The 18,496-nt window shown below is 44.3% G+C and overlaps 1 protein-coding gene across 6 annotated transcripts in view; it reads left to right on the forward strand.

Moving 5' to 3' along the window:
• Positions 1 to 18,496, forward strand: part of Plekhg1 (pleckstrin homology and RhoGEF domain containing G1) — a 217,061-nt gene that overhangs the window by 129,147 nt on the left and 69,418 nt on the right. For 4 of the 6 annotated variants that reach the window (XM_028858215.2, XM_028858208.2, XM_028858211.2 and 1 more), the window contains one exon: positions 1,747 to 2,255. In XM_028858215.2, coding sequence (XP_028714048.1) covers positions 1,848 to 2,255 — 408 coding nt within the window. In that variant the 5' untranslated portion in view covers positions 1,747 to 1,847. Of the gene's footprint in view, positions 1 to 1,743; positions 2,256 to 18,496 lie in introns of all 6 variants that reach the window. The other 2 variants (XM_028858214.2, XM_028858212.2) reach the window with 1 other exon arrangement.

Raw genomic sequence — 18,496 nt, forward strand, 5'->3', positions numbered from 1 at the left:
CAGAACAAGTTCACGTTCCTATCAAAAAATAACCACAGGTGGTGGCACCCACCTTTAATCCCAGTGCTCAGGAAGCAGAGGCAAGTGGATCTCTAAGTTCGAGGCCAGTCTGGTCTATAGAGAGAGTTCCAGGGCAGCCACCAGTGCTACACAAGGGTGTGGGGGGGGAAGGGGAACCATGAATCTATATTCTTAATACATCTGTCATATTATAACCTCTCCAGCAAAATTCATGCCCCCCTCCTCATTTCAAACAAAACCTCTAAACATGGATTTTGGTAGTGAGGTGACCTGCCAAAATGAAGCCAATTTCATCATTAATCAAATCCCTTATCATAAGGTACAATCTCATTATTATGGGGTGGAGGAGGGGGATGTTGATCCTGCCTTGACAGCTGAAAAGATTTGGATTCTTGCATGTCCCATGAGAACGATTTTGGTGAGTTTAAGTTCGGGGATGGCCTTTTTGAAGCCAGGATAATTTTCCTCGGCCGTGCATATGGTCACCTCTCCACTTGGCGGAGGTCTCACCTTGTGCTTTCTCATAAATGCTAACAACCCAGCTGGGCGTCACGTCTCTCCTCATCTAGTTCCTAATTTAAAACTGTTGTTTCCTGGCGTGGCGTATGGACTGCCGGAGCTACTCCAGCAGCTCTTGGATGCTGTGACTTAGTAGATACTACAAGAGCCATGTTTGTCTGTCTTAGGCAGGCAGGTTTCTTAGAGCATAAATTGATTTATTTGTGTGAGAGAGAGAGAGAAAGAGAATATGGGCGAATGGGCGTTATAGAGGAAGTGAGTTACCACACAAACGTTTTGAAGGCATCTCCCGGGCCGGCTGGAAATGTGGGACAGCTCACAGGAGTCAGCTCCGTCCCTCTCTCTTGTGATCCAGGGGATCAAAGTCAGGTGGTCAAACTTTGTGTGAAGTGTCTTTACCAGCTGAGCCATCCCGCAAGCCTGGTGTGCCAGTTTTTTAGAAGGGCCTTTTAGGCAAAGGCTAAAAGGAAAGATCAGTCTGAGGTAGGATGTGGGTCTGATTATTTCAGTTTGGTTTTTGTGCCCCACTATTAGAAGAGAGAGAGAGAGAGAGAGAGAGAGAGAGAGAGAGAGAGAGAGAGAGAGAGAGAGAGAGCCAGCCCACACAGCTCTATGTTCAGTGCCTTGTGTGAGTGAAATGTGCGTGGGTCAGTATCACTTAAACCGAGTCGCCATGCTCCAGACCCCTTGCTTAAAAATGGTAGAATTGTGGGGGAAGACTTAAAATCTAAAACAGCCTTTCTCAAGCTGCTGGAAGAATCAGTCTCCTTTCTCAGCACATAAGAACCATCCGTGGTGTTGATTAAAGTTGCCCGTTCTTTGCGCCCTGACCGCTGAGCCTTTAAGTCAGTAAATCTGGACTCATCTGCATGTGCGAGTCAGTGCAGGTGGTCACATTTAGAAATCGCACCCAATGGATGTCCTGCATCTCACAGTTTAGGGTATCCTGCCTGGTTCTGTGATCTGTCAAGTTGCATAATCAAGGTCAGGAGGCCTGGGGCGCAGAGCCTGAGACTGCATTTCCAGCTGGCTCAGAGGATGCTCTGCTGGCGTTCATCCTCATCTATCTCAGTCTGCCTTTCTGAGCTAACTTGCAGCCTCTTGTTGATGATGCTCTACACCTGAGGTGGGTTTTAACCTCTTTCTGTTCAGAGGATGCTCACTGACCTTTCTTCTGTCTTTTCTATCTTTCTGCATTGGAAGCAGACGGGCATCACCGGTGGCAACTTGAAGTGCCATCAGCTGTAACTCAAGTTCCTGATCCCAAGACCACAGCTGAACCTTCCCGGTCCCCAGAACCAAAGACCATGGAGCTTTCGGACAGTGACCGACCCATCAGCTTTGGCTCCACCTCATCCTCGGCCTCCTCCAGGGACAGCCATGGTTCCTTTGGCAGCAGGATGACTTTGGTTTCAAATAGCCACTTGGGCTTATTTCACCCGGATAAGGAAGCTGGGGCCATAAAGCTGGAGCTGGTACCAGCACGGCCATTTTCCAGCAGCGAGCTGCAGCGGGACAACCCTTCCGGGCCACCGAACATGGATGGGGTCAGCGAGAGGCAGCCCAGGACCCCATGGAGAGTGGACACAAATGGGACATCCCAGCCCAATGCAGACTCGGACACCAGCCCCAAGCTCCTCTATGTGGATAGAGTGGTACAGGAAATCCTGGAGACGGAGAGGACTTACGTGCAAGATCTAAAAAGCATTGTGGAGGTAAGGCAGACTCTAACGACTTTTAAGTTTGTCAAGCAGGAGAAATAGGCTTGCAAAATATAGAGGAAAGCAAAGGCTTTGTTTGGGGTGGGGGAGGGCAGGGTGATGTCTTCGATGATGCAGGAGTATACGAACACAAATTCTTCACTTAGAGAAACCTAATGCTGTCACCTGGCCAATGGAGTAGTTGACAGTTGCATAGCAGATCAACTGTGTGTCAGGGACAGTGATGATGATATTGTGCACATATTCAGATAGCATACTGTTCTGCTAAATTCCACACCAGGGATCTTGGGGTACCTCTCAGCTAGTGGAGCAGATGGTAATGAGGGTGGAGGGTACCCCAAGCTTCTTGGTGAGTAGATGCTAGATGTCTCTGAACTCAACTGTTTTGACCTCAACCACAACTCTCCATGTATGTCTAGAAGTTTCTGAAACTACTGATACCTGGATCCTGCCCCCCTGAGAGGCTGTGAGTTCTGTGTCCTGGAGTGTGGGGCCTGTGGGATGGAATTGGATAATTTGCATAAATGATTACCATATTAGTTATTTGTATAAATTAGTCAATAGGAACTTAGCTCAGCTTCTGTGTCATATCACCTCTGTTGAAAATTCAGTTTTTAATTTCGCTGTGAGTTATAGATCAGTTTCCAGGGGTAAAGATTGAGTAGAACTCAGATATTAACCTGTTCTTAAGAACATTAGTACTTCTAGGGTAAATCTATGTATTACAAAGTTACTCATTTTGCTGCCTAGCGATGCACCAGATACCTTCATTTTTTAAATTAATTTATTTATTTATCTATTTATTTAGTAACTAAAGCCCGTTTTTGATTTTTTCCCCCCTGGCTTTGAACTCCTGGCCTGAGCCCCCTACCTCAGTCTCCCAAGCTCTGGGATTTACAGGTGTGTGCCACCAGGCACGCTTCCGTGTTAGACTTTCAATAGAAAATATGTTTCAGGATATCATGGAGTATTTGCTGATGAGCACATTCTCTGCCAAGTACGCACATGCTTACAGCTTTAGAAGATGTTAAAAAGCATGATCGTGTGTTGAGTTCCACAGACGACAGAACCAGAGCCTGGATCCTAAAAACAGTGATGACATCACTCCCAGTAAAAATAGAAAGCTAGCTGATGTCCGACCAAAACAATATGTGGTGCCGAATGGACTAAAGTGGCTCCATTTCTAACTTTTAACCATGATGTCATTTGTACTGCAGGGAAAAAAAAAAAAAAAAAACCACGAAACTGTCAACCATTTTCCAACCTCTCAGGGAACTTGGCCTTATTAAAGTTGTTATTGGTTTGTGCTAGGCTGCTTTTCCTTATTGTTTTCTTAGTAGCTTTTCCACCTAATCAAAATACATCTCCTAAGAGAGAGACCTTGAGCTACTCAACTATTATTCCACGATGACCCTTGGTTTTGTTTTCTTTCGTAAGGATGCTTTATAAAATTCGGTTGAGAAGAAATAAGATCTGAATGAGAGAAACCAGATAGAGAGGTGTTTTTTCCTATCCAACTTTCACCCCATCGGTGCTGCTTGAAGCTGTCCAAGTGTCCTTACCTGGCCTCTGGGCAGATGTGTTAACCCTCTCTGCAGAGGTCGGTGAGCTAGCTCTTCAATGCAGGGCAAGACGGGAAAGAGCTTCAGTTTTCTGAGCCCAGTTTATGCTCTTGTTTCATTCTGCCTTACTATCAAGCAGTAGCATTCCCAATTGAATGGATTTTTCTGGAAAGGGTACGTTTTAGCTGTATCCTACATGAACAGAACCTCCATGGCTCAAGTTGAGATTTTGTTATTAGGATTGATGAACAGGCAGATTTTGTGAACATTATTGATACAGGAACTGATTTAAGAGACGTCCACAGAAGGCAATTTGACTGTCCCAGCTAGCTTGATTTCGAAGAAGGGCCCCTGATAACCTGGGTAGTTGGGTTCCACATGCCGGTTATATGGACAAAGAAAATACCTTCTTTCCCATTGCAGAGACATTGTATTAAACTAATCCAAAATACAGAGATCATATTTCTCTTTCTCTTAGCAGACAGGGATTCAGTAATGACATGTAGATGTCATTTGACTGTATGTGCTGATTTACTATTTACTCCTGGCATTTTTACTCACTCCCTTAATCTCTGGACTCCTGTCCTACCTGCCAGAGTGGCTCTGTCTCATCCACTGTTCCTTTCCCTTCAACGCCTTCATCATTTGTATCATTAACATTTGGAAAAGGGCAGATATGATTTTGTCCATCACCATACCCAAGGGAGCAATGGGACAGCTCTTCCCATCTTTATATATGGTTCCTATATTTCATCGCTCACCAATGAAGTGAGGTAATAAACACTAAAACAAATGGAAAGGAAATAGCCGCCCATCCACTTTGTGGTGAGATGGGATCCATAGCCAGAGGGTCTCTTTCATGTTTAATGGATCTTTGACTGACTGGGCAAGGGAGGATTCTTTTAATCTTTCTAAATGATCTATAAAAGAGACTTAGATAGCCCCATGAGATTGGATCTCAGATAGCGCTCACAGCCTCTTTTACCCTTTTAGTGAATTTTAAAATGGTTCAGAATGTTATATAATGCTGTGTAATCAGAATTCACATCCCCACTACAAATGGCATCTTTGAACTCTGGGGTAACAAATTAGGTCATCTCTGAGGATGTAAAAAGACATGTATGTTTAGTGGGGGATGTATGTTTTAGTGGATAAAATAAATATAACATGAACCTTTTCCCCCTATCATATACCAGAGACTTAAAATGCTTTTCAAGTACCTTTATAAAGTATGTTTAAAAAAAAAAAGCTAAGAAGTGAGTATCACAGCCTTAATGTCCAAAATTTTAACAGTTAAAGCTTTGAAATATTGTTTGTACGGGCCAGTGAGATGGGTCCAGCAACCCGAGTTCAATCCCCAAGACCTGCGTAGAGGTCTACCTATAGTGGGTCTACATATAAAATATGCTATTTAGCATATAAACTAATGGGTTTCATCGTGATATTTTCATGCTTGTATAATCCATCTTCTTTGGTCATATTTGTTTCCCATTACCCTCCCTTGCCCTTCTTTCTCCCACAAATAGTCCCTCTTCCAGTTCCACATGTGTGTATGCCTGTGGAGGTGCAGGGAGAGGGGGAGGAGGAAGAAAGAGAGAGACTGATTCTGATTATAAAAGAAAATGTGATATTTATTTCACTTAGCATGATGACTTCCAGTTCAATCCATTCTCCTGCAGGGGACATTATTTTATTCTTCTTGTGTGTATATGATACATCTTTATCCTTTCCTCTCTTGATGGGAATATGCACTGATTTCCTACCTTGGCTACTGTGAATAATGCCACAGTAAACAGAAATGATGCTGGTATCTCTAAACAGTCAAAGCTTAAGAGTATCTTCGGGCCGGGCGGTGGTGGCGCATGCCTTTAATCCCAGCACTCGGGAGGCAGAGGCAGGCGGATCTCTGTGAGTTCGAGGCCAGCCTGGGCTACCAAGTGAGCTCCAGGAAAGGCGCAAAGCTACACAGAGAAACCCTGTCTCGAAAAACCACAAAAAAAAAAAAAAAAAAAAAAAAAGAGTATCTTCATTGGAAGTGCTCGGCATTGCTCAGTAGCTGTAACTCAGTGGGTAGAGTGCATGTGTAGCATGCATGAAGCCCTGACCTCAAGCCACATCACTGCATAAAAGCAGATATGGTTAGCCATGCCTGGAATCCTAGCACTTGAGAGGTGGCAGCAAGGGGATTCCAAGTTCAACATTCTTCTTGGCAACATAGTGAGTTCACAGCCGGCCTGGGATTCATGAGACACTGCCAAGAAAAGGAAGGAAGGGAGGGAGGAAGGGGGAGAGGGAGGGAGGGAGGGAGGGAGAAAGGGAGGGAGGAGGGAAAAAAGGAAAACAGAATAAAGTAAAATAAAGGCTTTGGCTGAACAAGGACTCAAGTGTCAACCTCTGCTCATAGTCCTTTTGTTTCTTGAGTGTCCAATGTCAGGACAGGTAAAGAGTGACGAGTGGTCTCCATACCTTACTGACAGGAGATTCATGGAAAGCAGTTCTGCCTGGTGCTGTAACTTAGAGTAGGGTGCTGGGTGTATCCCATTTGTCAGAAGGACAATGGCACTTCTCTCTGGTTTGTACAGAATGAAAGAGGAAAGCCAAGGCCAGGCCTGGGGAGCTTGTGGGGCAAGCGCTACCCAGATGCTCTGCTCTGAGCCTTTCGAGGCATCTGTGACTGGGACAAATGGAATCTGAGCTGGTCTTTGTTCTAGGACGTGCTGCCCTTGAGGACAACAGTGTGTTGTAGAATCTGGAGACAGTTTCTAACAAGGCTTAGCTTCCCCGGTGATCTTGGGGAAGGTAGAATTGTTGGGTGTGGAAATGGTGTGGCAGTGTGTGTCTCTACCAATCAAATGGCTGTGTGGGAATTCTTTGGATCATCCATATGCCCTGCACAGCTACCAAAGGAGAATGGCTACGTACTGAGCTCGAAGGCTACCAGAAAGGTTATCACAGGTTCTATTGTCAGATGCCCAGGTCCTCTTTGTATAAACCCCCCTTTAACTTCAACAGCATTTATCATGCTGACACTTTTTAACGGGGCTCATTTAGATGGAAACCTTTTTAATCCTGAGAGGGAAATGTGTTCCCTCCTAGACTGTAGGACCTGGCGGGGATATTTTTTTCAGTGAAGGCCTATTCTGTGGGTGGATTTAATAAAGAATTTGCACTACAGTACTTGGCATAATTTCATCAACATTGCTTAATGGGGTGTCTGAGCACTTTGGTGTGGACGCATCTTTTCATTTTGTCTTCTAAGGACTCTCATAATGAGTGCATGGGGGCTTTCTTAAAATCATTCGGGATTTATGGTCCTTTAGAAGCAAATCTGATAATCCCCTGCGTGTGCAGAAGATATTTTTTTCAGCCGTGTTTTTCATAGAATGTCCTGCACATAGAATCGACTTGAACGTGTTCTTGGCTTTTTTCACTGTTGCTGTCATCATCTGTGCTACTGTCTGGCCTCTTATCCCCACCCTGCCTCACTCTCATACCTAAGCACCCCTAGAAACACAGAGTCACTCTGAGTGTCCCTCTTTCCGCTCACAAGCCAGCTCATGTGGGAAGGAGGGACTTGTCGTATGCTCTCACTAGTCTCTAAGGGAGGCAGAGACATGTATTCTAGGTGTGTCCCCAAAGGAGATAGCAAAGCCCATGAGCAGCTTTGCCTCTTTACAACTCACCAGCCATACCACCCTTTAGTATTAGCTCTTCTCATTGTTTTCAGTTTCTCCTCTGCGGAGATTACTTTCCACTTAAAGCCAGTGATGGCATTCTACTCAGTGTCTTGAGTAGAACTGCTAAAATCGGTTTTTTTTTCAATGTTGAAATATAAATAAAAACAACTGTGTTGCTTTTGTATGTGACCCAAATAACTAAGGACAGGTTAAAGAGAGGAATTGCTTATTTTGGCTCACAGTGTTCAGAGGTATCAGTCCACCATGGTGGGGGAGGTATGGCGAAGCAGAGCCACTTAGAATCAAGTGGAAGAAAACAAGCTAGAAGCGTTTTACTAAATGCCTCACAGATACCAGTTAAGGTGAGTCCTCACAAAAGCTCGTGAAATGAAGTTTCCTAGAAGCAAGCCACTTTTCTTAGTCAGTCCTCTACGCCTCAGGCATTAACAGAGAAAACTTAGAGCATGGTGGGGGAGGGGGGGTAAGGAAAGAGTTTGTGGCTTTGTCTACCTTTGGTGAGCAAATCCAGAGAGGAAGATCGAGGAATCTGCAACATTTAGGGTCACTTTCATCTCAGGATAAGGCAAAAGCAGTCCACAACTTACCCTCCCCCCAATAATTCTAGTACAGGTCACTTTTGGGGTAAAAATCCACCTTTCCCTCTCCTACAAGAACAGGTCTTCCTGGGTTTGTCCATGTGTGGTCACTGGCAAGCCAGTTGGTCCCTCTGGAGACCTGTTTTACACACCTCTATTCTGAGGTGGGAGCTGCCTGCCAAGTCCTATTTAGAAGAAAATAAGGACAAGCAGGCTACTAATAGGCTATGTAAAGGGACCCCATATTCAAACCATCCGGAGTGTTCAAAGCTGACTTTGTGTTCTTTCCACTTAGAGAAAATTCCTACTTCAAAAATAGGAATTAATCAAACATCCTAATGACCCCTCATGAGAGACAGACAATTAACGGTCATCAGGTAGATTTGTGCCTGGGATAGTAAGCAAGCCCTCGTAAACACGTTCAAAGGGGCTATTATTTGAGCAATTAAAAGCTATCACTTGAGAAATCTGGGTTGGAGGCGCAACAGAAACCTAAGCAGGGCTTTTCTAGAGCAGAGGCTGCTGGGGAGATCATGGGAACATCCCAGCTTCTGGCCAGCCCTGCACTGCACCCTAAGTGAGGAGATCGAATCTGTGGGGCTGAGGAAAGTTTTCCTCGCTGCTCCTCATATTCCAACAGCCATTTGACATAGAGGTCCATGGTCCTCAGGAGATTTTTGTTGTGTTTCTTGTTATAAAGCAAACAATAACTTTTAGAGGCAACATAAATCATCCTCTTGGCCTCATGGGATGTAACGAAATGATGGAAATACGGACTTTCAAAGCAGCCAGAACTGAATCTGGGCCTTTGCTTTGCCCTTTTCCATGGAAACCCACAGGTTCACCTGAAAAAATGGGACTAAGAGGATGGAATCTTTCGTGTACAATGCTTACATAGTGCTAAAAAAAAAAAAAAAAAAATCAACATTTTAGGGAGCATCATTATTCTCATTAGATGATTATTCATGCAATTAACTCTTGTACAAAGCCAATCATTCTTGGTAGATTGTAAAGTGTTATACTATTGGCAGACCTGTATATCTATATCAAAGTTTTAGTTAAAAAAATTATCCTGACCGGACAGTAGTGGCGCACGCCTTTAATCCCAGCACTTGAGAGGCAGAGGCAGGAGGCTCTCTATGAGTTTGAGTCCAGCCTGGTCTACAGAGTGAGTTCCAGGATAGCCAAGGATACAGAGAAACGCTGCCTCAAAAAGAATAAGAAAGAGAGAGAGAGAGAGAGAGAGAGAGAGAGAGAGAGAGAGAGAGAGAAGAGGAGAGGAGAGGAGAGGAAAGAGAAAGAAAGAAAGAAAGAAAGAGAGAGAGAGAGAGAGAGAAAGAAAGAAAGAAAGAAAGAAAGAAAGAAAGAAAGAAAGAAAGAAAGAAAGAAAGAAAGAAAGAAAGAAAGAAAGAAAGAAATTATCTTAACTTTATAGGTGTATGTATGGGGGGGTGACATGTCTAGAGGTCATAAGACAACTTACAGGAGGCCGTTCTCTCTTCGCCATGTGGGTGCCAGGGATCAAACAAACTCAGTTCCTCAGGCTTGGGAGCAGTGCTTTTATCCCCAAGCCATCTCACTGACCCTTAAATTTGTACTTTGGAAAGATAATGTTATACAGGCTGGGGAAATGGCTCAGTGGTTAAGAGCACATACTGCTCTCCCAGAGGACTCAAGTTTGGTTCCCAGCACCCACATCAGGCAGCTTATACCTGCCTGTAACTCTGTAACTACACCTTCAACAGATCCAACGTTCACTCCTGGCCTCCCAGAGAACGTGCACACACACACACACACACACACACACACCTCCCTAATTAAAAATAAAGTAAAAGTGTCTTTTAATTACAAGATACATATAGTTTGTTGTACTTTTGAGTATGCCTTCCATACTTACATGTAACTGGAATTCATTTCTAACATATCAAAAGGTTTTCATAGTGGAATGAATTTTTCCTCCAGAGTTTTAATTTGGGCCGAGTCGAACTGGGGTTGATTTAATGGACAAAGCTCCTGGTCTGGACTATGGGCTCATGTGACAATCAGCTGTGTGTCCAGAAACAAATGGCTAGTCTGATGTCAGCTTCTCCCTCTATAAATGAGTCTAATTCAGAAAGCCCCAAATCTACAGATGACTGGCAATCGCATCCCCACCAGCCTCAGCTCTCAAGAATGCAGCCCAGACACAAATGTGTCTTTTGAGCTGCCAAAATAGATATTTCAAACACTAGACAGTAAACCCTGTGTCTTTTACCCAAGAGGCCCAGGCTGTCACTGAGAGCCTATTTACCCTACGTGTCTAAAATAAGCTTAATTACTTGGTTTCATAGCCTAAGGCAAGTAGAGGGCTGAGGTGGATGTGCCAGCACCAGCAAGCCAGGAAAAAGACTTCCTCAAATGACTGAAGTGAGACTCTATGGAGTGGGTGCAAAGTCATCTCAATCACACTGATGAATTTTGTTAGTGAATTAAAGTCCAGACGAAACTGAAGTGCTCTGTTTTTTTAAAGAGTTACCTATTTTATTTTATGTGTATGAGTATTTTGCCTGTGTGTGTGTGTGTGTGTGTGTGTGTGTGTGTGTGTGTGTGTGTACCACATGCATATGTGCCTGGTGCCCAAAGAGGTCACACCAATGTGTCAGATCCCCTGAAACTGGGTGGTTATGGGTGGTTGTGAACCACCATGTGGGTGCTGGGAACTAAGCCCAGGTCCTCTGCAAGAACAATAAAAGCTTGTAACTACTGCCATCAATCTAGCCCCCTTTCTGATAGATCTCACTGGCAAGAAGTTGTCATATTGTGATGGCCACAGCAATCTGAAATATGTTGTCTGATGCTTATCTTTCATAAATAAAATAAGGCTCTTTAGTTAACTTTTAAAATATTTTTTGGTGGTAGTAAAGTAGACACAATTGAACGTTGTATCCCTGGATGCCAGCAGTAAACACACTTACAGCATTGTGTCACCATCACTATTGTCAATTTCCAGAACTTGGTTACCATCCCAGCCAGAAAGTCTGGACCAGATAAACAGTAATTCCAGGGGCTGAGATGGCTCAGTGGGTAAGAGTGTCTGGTCTGCAAGCTTGAGGACCTGAGTCTGAATTACCAGAACCCACATCGGGAGGAAGGGAGGGAGGGAGGGAAGGAAGGAAGGAAGGAAGGAAGGAAGGGAGGAAGGGAGGGAGGAAGGGGGGAGGGAGGGAGGGAAGGAAGGAAGGAAGGAAGGAAGAAAGGAAGGAAGGAAGGAAGGAAGGAAGGAAGGAAGGAAGGAAGGAAGGAAGGAAGGAAGGAAGGAAGAAAAAAGGAAAAGCCAGGCATGACTGCATGTGCCTGTAACCCTAACATTGGGAAATGGAGACAGGCAGATCTCAAGGACTCTGTATCCAGCCAGCAGAGCTGAAGTCTCAAGCTTCCAGTTCAGTGACTGATAATAATAGTAAGAGTGACTGAGGAAGTCACCCAACATCCCGCTCTAATCTCAGAGTATACATACATATATACAGACAGACAAATATGTAAGTACAACCTGCCGAGTCCATTTTTGCTGTTCCTGTGTCTATGGCTTCAGGGCTGAGAGCTATGTGCTAGATAACCATTCAGGGGACTCACCACTGCTGGGCAAGACCAATTCTCCCTCTCTCAGCAGTCACAAGCTGCCTGTCCAGAGGTGGGATCTTGGAGATCAAAAATATTTTTATGCACTTATCCAGCACCAAAAATGAAACGGTGTCTCATAAAAAGGAAAATAAATCCCTACAGGGAATCGAGAGGGGGCTCTGGCAGGGACGGACACACAGTTCGACGCTGTGGCCATCACTAATAAGAAATAAAGCCCAGTGCTTGTTGTAGGGGCTATTTGCTTTATCAAACTGATCTATAAAGAACCCCATTCAAAAGGGGGTCACAAAGAATGGAGAATGGATGATGCGGACTAGTTGTTTCCATAAGCTGCCTTCAGAAGTGTGTGTGTGTGTGTGTGTGTGTGTGTGTGTGTGTGTGTGTGTGTTGGGAGAGGCCATTCTTTATATTCTTTATCCTTTAAAATATTTCCTTTTGTTATTTTTAATTAACACGTACAATCACTACCCTGTTGTTGTAGATTAGGCCTTCTGCATCACAGGGGTTGGTGTGGGATTGGAGCCATTACCGCAAGAGCTTGGGTTACTAATATTAATCTTTATGGAACTAATTTCAAATAGCCATTTATCGTGAAAAATAAAACTACGTGCATCGGGGAAATAATGAAGCTTGCTCCAAGGCTTAAAAAAAAAAAAAAAATCTTTCTCTTGCTGAGACAAGAAAAGAGTGTCTCTTCTGTTTTGGAGCACGTCTTGGCTTTGTGCTTGCACCCAGGCTACCAGGCTATCTGTAAGTGGGAGGAGAGTGAGGCCTTGTGGCGGCAGGCGAGCTAGCTAGCCACAATAAATGCAGAGCTGCCGAGCTGGGGCCCCTTTTGTTCCGTTTTGCACAAAGCAGGGGATAAATCACTCCCCCTGGGGTCTGTTTAAGGCCCGGACAATGGTCCTGCAAAGGGTGGAGTTAATCTCCTTTTGATTAGAAAAGCATTTCTTTTCTTGCAGGGAGGCAGGAGTTCGGGCCCGTGGGGGCGGGGGGGGGGGGGGGTTAAAAAGGAGAAGCAGGGCTGAGAGCCTTTGTCACCTTCCAGAGATGGGGTTGTAAGAGTTGTCCCCTGTGACAAAGGAGGGAGCCCAGGAGGAATGTTGAGCTGGGCTGAAATTCTATGCAGCCACCGCCACAGAGTGACAGGGCCTCCTTTAACCCTTGCCATTCTGGCTCCCTTTACCCTGGTAGCAGATGCTCACACTGCCAAGACTCGTTCTGTCCCTCGTGATAGATAAGCTGGAGCGCCGTTCGCCCCACCCTTCGCTCTCCTCGTTCTTTGGGAGAGCGAGAGCTCCGCAGAGACTTGCGAGCTCGCGTGAGGAATATCCGGGAATTACTAATATAACCAACCGGGAGAGCACCCGATGCACTGAGGCACAGGGTAAGAAGAACCATGGAAGAATCTGGAAGGCTGAGTGAGCTAGGTGTTTTAGTTTGCTTCCTCCTGTCGCTGTGATAAACACCAGAAACAACAGTAACAAAAGTCAGGGCAGGGACGCAAGCAGGAAGCTGGAGGCAGAAACTGGAGCGGAGAGCATGGAGGACCGTGCTTACCGGCTTGTTCCTCCAGCTCACATTCACCTTTCTTGTAGCTCCCGGGAATACCTGTCCAGTGGTGGTGCTGCCCATAGTGGCCTGGGCCTTCCCACGTCAATTATTAATAAAGAAGGAAAGAAGGAAGGAAGGAAGGAAGGAAGGAAGGAAGGAAGGAAGGAAGGAAGGAAGGAAGGAAGGAAGGGAGAGAAAGAAAAGAAAGAGAGAGAGAGAAAGGAAGGAAGGAAGGAAAGAAAGAAAGAAAGAAAGAAAGAAAGAAAGAAAGAAAGAAAGAAAGAAAGAGAGAAAGAGAGAAAGAGAGAAAGAGAGAAAGAGAGAAAGAGAGAAAGAGAGAAAGAGAGAAAGAGAGAAAGAGAGAAAGAGAGAGAGAGAGAGAGAAAGAGAGAAAGAGAGAGAGAAAGAGAGAAAGAGAGAAAGAGAGAAAAAGAAAAGGGCCCACATACTTGCCTACAGGTCATCTTGTTACTCAGAATTTAAGAGACAGCATATGGCAGAGACAAAGAGATGGTGAGATTGGAGAGTGGATACGCTCATAAGACAAGGTTTTCCTAGGTGATATTTTGAGAACTTATATGGACAGCTACAGGAGCAACTGGTTGTTTGCACTGCTGAGGACTGAACCCAGGACCTTGTGGGTGCTGGGCAAATGCTCTACCACTGAGCTATATGCCCAGCTCTTATTTTGTGATCCGAACAAAAGTAGACTCTGTGCTTTCCGAACACATCTTTTGCAAGACAGCAGATTTATGTGAGGACAGAGTGTGGCACTTGAGGCCAGGGGCTGGGTTCATCATGGAAGGTCTCTGTAGATGTAACCAACCGTCTTATTAAATAAGAAACACAGAAACAATGTAAAAGAGAAAGCCAAGAGGTCAGAACTCAGAGCTAAAATCTCACCCTTCCTTCTGCTGTCCCAGCTTCCCGAAAGAGAGCTATTTCCTGTGTATAAGTCGTTTTTTCTAGTCATTCTGCCTTCTCATTGGTTGTAAACCCAAACACGTGACCGCCTCGTCACTGTCTGAATGTACAGCCCCCTAGTTCTTAAAGGCATATGTCTCCAATGCTGGCTGTGTCCCTGAACACACAGAGATCTATGGGATTAAAGGCGTGTGCCACCACCGCCACACTCTGTCTATGGCTCTAATAGCTCTGACCCCCAGGCAACTTTATTTATTAACATACAATCAAAATCACATTTCAGTACAATTAGAATACCACCACAGGTCTCGCTCCTTGTGGGTCCCAGGTACAATATGATGCTAGCACATGAGCCTGCCAGTCATCTTCTTCTGAGTCCTGGAGAATGCTGATTACTGACCTCTTTCCAAGACTCCATTGCTTTAGTGTTTTAGTGGGAGCCATACAAAGCCAAGCCTTCCCGTGGCTGACCACCATAGCCCAATGCTAGGTGTCTGGTACCAGGGCCTCTGCACACACTGGCTAGTGGCAGTAGCTCCAATGTGGCCTTCTGACTCTCAGCTTCCTCCTCAAAAAACACTGAGGAGTAGGGAAGATCAGAGCCACTTTTGGTTCAAACTCAAACTCTATTTGCATGCCTTTAATCCCAGCACTCGGGAGGCAGAGGTGGGTGGATCTCTGTGAGTTCGAGGCCAGCCTGGTCTACAAAGCGAGTTCCCGGAAAGGTGCAAAACTACGCAGATAAACCCTGTCTCAAAAAACCAAAAAGAAAAGAAAAGAAAATGTATAATAAGCTCTGCTCCCATACTCTCCCCACCGCCAATGTCAACAATGGTGGTGAAGCGCTTGCTACCAACCGTCTATGGTAGGAGATGGTCCTGAAATTGTTGGGAAGACACAGCATAAAGAGCCCTGTTACCCCTCTGTGTGACTCAGTAAATGGAAAGCTGAGCTAGCCTCTTCCACCTTTTTCGTCTTCTAGAGAATTCTATCCAGGTAGCCCCTACCTTGGTGGCCATTTGAAACCTTTTTTGCGTCAGGGTCAGAGTTCCAAGAAATTCAGCACAACAAGAGGCTTTGTCTTTAAAGTTGTTTCTTCTCTTGGATGAACCCTGAGAACACACACTAGGAGAATTAACTACAATGTGGTTACAGGCTTCATAGACTAGTTGGGGAGGCGCTCTAATTTATCAAGTCACTGACAGGATTCATCACTGTCTAACACAAGTTAAGGATATGATAATCAGTAATGTATATGTGGAAAAAAAAACATTATCTGTGTGAATAGGCCATTACTTGGTCTTTTTATTTCAAAATTCCTAGAATTAATTTCTGGGTAGGCTGTAGGCCATTATTGGATTTGTGACCTGGGAGTGTTTTGGCTTCTGAAATCACTAGTCATTTTTCTGACTAGTGAAGCTTTTAAGCCACCCATGTAGTAAAGGGAAGCGCAGAACTCATGGAGGGCTTTGGAGCACCGTGAGAAGAACATGTGAGAATGTGTGTCTATAGCCTGTGTTACTCTGAGATGTTTACAGCGCCTTCATGCTCCTATGTGACACCGTGGAACACACACCAATGCCCAGGGACAGAATGCTTCTGCATGCTGGTCCTGGGCCCCCATGTATACCCGTCCACTTCAGTATGGCAGCATCTCCTTTTGACCATGGCTGTGCTGGCCAAAAGTGGTGTCCTTTCTGTCTTCACTGTGGGTATTTCTGGGTCTTCTTTCAAGATAGAACGCCTAACCCTCCAGCCTCAAAACACAGAGTTTTCAGGCTCTTATCATGGAACTGGTTTTTGTTTCTGGTTTTGTTTTTTGTTTTTTCGTCACTTGAAAATTAGCACAGTATTGAAACTGTACATGGTGGGCAGAAACAGCCGTGTGTCCTAAAGGAGTTAAGAGCAGATTTTCATGAGAAGGAAGGAAACGTATCTATGCATGAGTAGGTCAGAAGACACAGTAGAGTCTGAATGTTAGATTGGGGGGTGGAAAGCAGATACGGGAGAGATCAGCTGATGAAAAATCATACCAGGAGTGAGTGTGTCTGAACATCCAACAGTGAAGAGTTAAATGTGTAAATGGGAGTGGCAGGAAGTCAGATGCAGTCTGTAGTAGTAAGGGTGGTTGTGTTTGATAGATTCCTAATAAATACTACATTTAACCCCTAGAATAAACCAGTTGCAAACATCCCTTTGGTTTAAAGATACGTGTGAAAGAATAAAGCCTTCGACATGGGATGCAGGATTTCCATGCTTGGCTGGCCAGTGGATCCCGGTGTACACATGACTTCATAATTATTCCCTGACTGACCCTGGAAGAGTGATGGAAACATCCTATGCTTCCAAAGAAAGGGAATCAATAATGGCTTAGGGCATGGTACAAACTAAATGAGACAATGTATATGAAGTAGAGAGCTGGTACCTAGCAGTAAATCTGAGAATAATGATGGTGATGATAATAATAGCCATGAAGGGAACCTAAAATTCTAATTATCTTCTAATGTACTTTTATTTTACTGATGTCTAATTTTTCCAAAATAATAAAAAAAAATCCCTTTGGGATTTATTTAATTTTCCCTAAGTACCATGATTCAAATAGTACCACTGCCTGTGATTGAGATGAATTGGCTTCTTATTTTCAAGTATTTAAAATTATTTCCAACATATCTCATCTGTCCAGTATGTCCTTGGGTGTCCACATTTTCTCCTTTGAGGATGTAGCCTTTTCTAATTGTATCTAATTTCTTACCTAGTTTGGTACTGGGAAAGTCAAAAGCAAGTTTTAAAAAAATGCTATGTGAAGTCAACTAGGTAACACAGACATAATAAGAAGAGATGGAGGAAAAGAAAGACATAAGAAGGATGAATCAGGCCAGGCGGTGGTGGCACACACCTTTAATCCCAGCACTCAGGAGGCAGAGACCATCCTGGTCTACAGATGTCTACAAACCGTGTTCGGGGATAGCCAGGGCTACATGAAAAAACCCTGACTCAAAAACAAAACAAACAAGAAAAGGATGAATCACAAGAAAGCAGTTACTTAGCTTCCCTGCTTACCTATGTCAAAAGGCAAAATACAACAAAATTGTCTTGAGGCTCTTAATTGGTTTTGACTTGGTCTTCAAGAACCAGGCACCACCTTATTCCATAAAATGGAATGTATGTGCTGATGAGCCAAGCTGATGAGGTTTTATAGACAGAAAAGGAGCTGAGCAAAGCAGAAACAGAACAATAACAGGTTGTTTCAAAGTTACTATCATACATGCTAGGGATCTCTTGATTTTTTGGAAGCTGGTACCCAGCAGAAATGACTCCACTCTGGTATGGTCTACAGGTGACTAGGGTTAGAAACATGTCCCAAACAGCAGCCTCCTACAGATTTGTTCTTACCCCTATCTGGTCAGTGCCCACGGGGAGCTGGGGGCCTGTACCTTTCTCTAGAGGATTCAGGTAGCCACTCCGGTAGCCATGTTGAAGGTTTTTTAATATCATATTAAACTCTACCCAAAGGCATATAGACTGCCTCAGAAATGCTTTCCTGTTTTGTTTTGTTCACTTATTGGTAGCTAGAAATATTGATATGGTTAAAGGAATAGAAAGTTGTGGGTTAAGGAGGAAAAGGTAGTTGGCTCCTCAACAGCATTTCTCCAAGGTGCCATGTGTTCACCCTTATTTTAACAAGAGCTTCTACATGTAAGAATGTGGTCAATGTCCTTTGAAAACTTTAAGCACATTTTAGGGTTGGGATGTTTACATGTTCATATTTGTGAATGTGGAAAGGAGAGAAATGTGTTTGCACATGTGTGTAGAGACCAGAGATCTGCATCAATGTCTTCCCCTATCACTCTTCACCTCATTTTTTTGAGACAGGGTGTCTAACTGGACATAGGGTTCATGGATTCTGCTAGACTGGCTGGCCAGTGCTCCAGTGATGTCTACAACGGTCATGAGAGGTGTAGAAAAAGATAGCCACTCTGAGTGCTAAGAACTAACATATTAGGCAGAATCAACAGCACATTGTGTCTGTAATACAAGCTACTGGAGAAGCTGAGGTGAGAAAATCACAAGTTCCAGGCCACCCCGAGCAATTAGCAAAACCATGTCTCAAAAACTGCACAAAGAAATGAACAGTTGAATCCATTTTTATAAGCCTCTGCTCTGCGGACTCTGTTCTGCTTAAAAGCTTTAGAAGAAAAACCAGCCCAAACTTTCCTAGCTGTAGTACTTATCTTTCTACCCAACGGGTCTGTTTTTAACAAAATCCATGCTCCTTCCTCCTTCCCCGGGCTTTCTTTCTG

The sequence above is a fragment of the Peromyscus leucopus genome, chromosome 8a (genome assembly GCF_004664715.2).
Source record: "Peromyscus leucopus breed LL Stock chromosome 8a, UCI_PerLeu_2.1, whole genome shotgun sequence".
NCBI classification, from domain to species: domain Eukaryota; kingdom Metazoa; phylum Chordata; class Mammalia; order Rodentia; family Cricetidae; genus Peromyscus; species Peromyscus leucopus.